The sequence below is a fragment of the Acanthisitta chloris genome, unplaced genomic scaffold (genome assembly GCF_000695815.1).
Source record: "Acanthisitta chloris isolate BGI_N310 unplaced genomic scaffold, ASM69581v1 scaffold14776, whole genome shotgun sequence".
NCBI lineage: Eukaryota > Metazoa > Chordata > Aves > Passeriformes > Acanthisittidae > Acanthisitta > Acanthisitta chloris.
Genome location: NW_008677743.1, coordinates 1 through 599, shown reverse-complemented (window position 1 = coordinate 599; position 599 = coordinate 1). Strand labels below are relative to the sequence as shown.

Genomic DNA, 599 nt, shown 5'->3' with positions numbered 1-599 from the left:
AGAGCAGCAGCCTGTTCCCAGCCCCTATACGGAGGCACAGTACATCCCCCACCCTTCAACAGACACCAGGCAAAGCAGTGGCTTAAGCAGCAGTGAAAATGATAGAGGGTAATAAGATGATCAAACACTGGGAATACTTTCAAATCCATGAGGTCATTAGCCGGACTACTTTGCACAACAACTTCTCCCTTCCCGCTGTCACTTGAATCATGTAAGTGGCTCCACTGACCTGACCAGCTGTGTCACAGAGCTGAAGTCTCACCGGCTTGCCATCGACAGACACAACAGCTTTGGAGAGAAAGGAGGAGGGAGGGGGAAAACTGTGGTGAGTCCAGCTTTACACGCTTTCCAATAAAGAAAAATAAAAAAAAAAAGGAAGATTTACCAGCCCTCAAACTCTTGTAGCCTAGAATTCAATTAGTTTACGTTTAACCACTTAGCAGAGCTGAAGGTAATCTGTCGCTAACACTTGGGCGAACACAAGACCTTCGGGGCTTTCCGATTCATTCCACTGCAAAAAATGAGGCAGGCAGTGACGGCACCAGCCCTCCGCGGGCAGCGCCGGGAGCGAGCCCGGCAGCGCGGGATCTTCTGCTACA

General features: G+C 50.1%; 1 protein-coding gene across 1 annotated transcript in view; it reads right to left on the bottom strand.

The window, feature by feature from the left end:
• RHOU (ras homolog family member U) overlaps nucleotides 1–320 on the bottom strand; it is a gene marked incomplete at its 5' end in the record, with an annotated part of 3,689 nt that extends 3,369 nt beyond the window's left edge. Inside the window, one exon of the mRNA XM_009076638.1 lies at nucleotides 230–320. Within this exon, the coding sequence (XP_009074886.1) occupies nucleotides 230–320 (91 nt within the window). The remainder of the gene's footprint in view (nucleotides 1–229) is intronic.
• Between the last annotated feature and the right edge of the window lie 279 nt (nucleotides 321–599).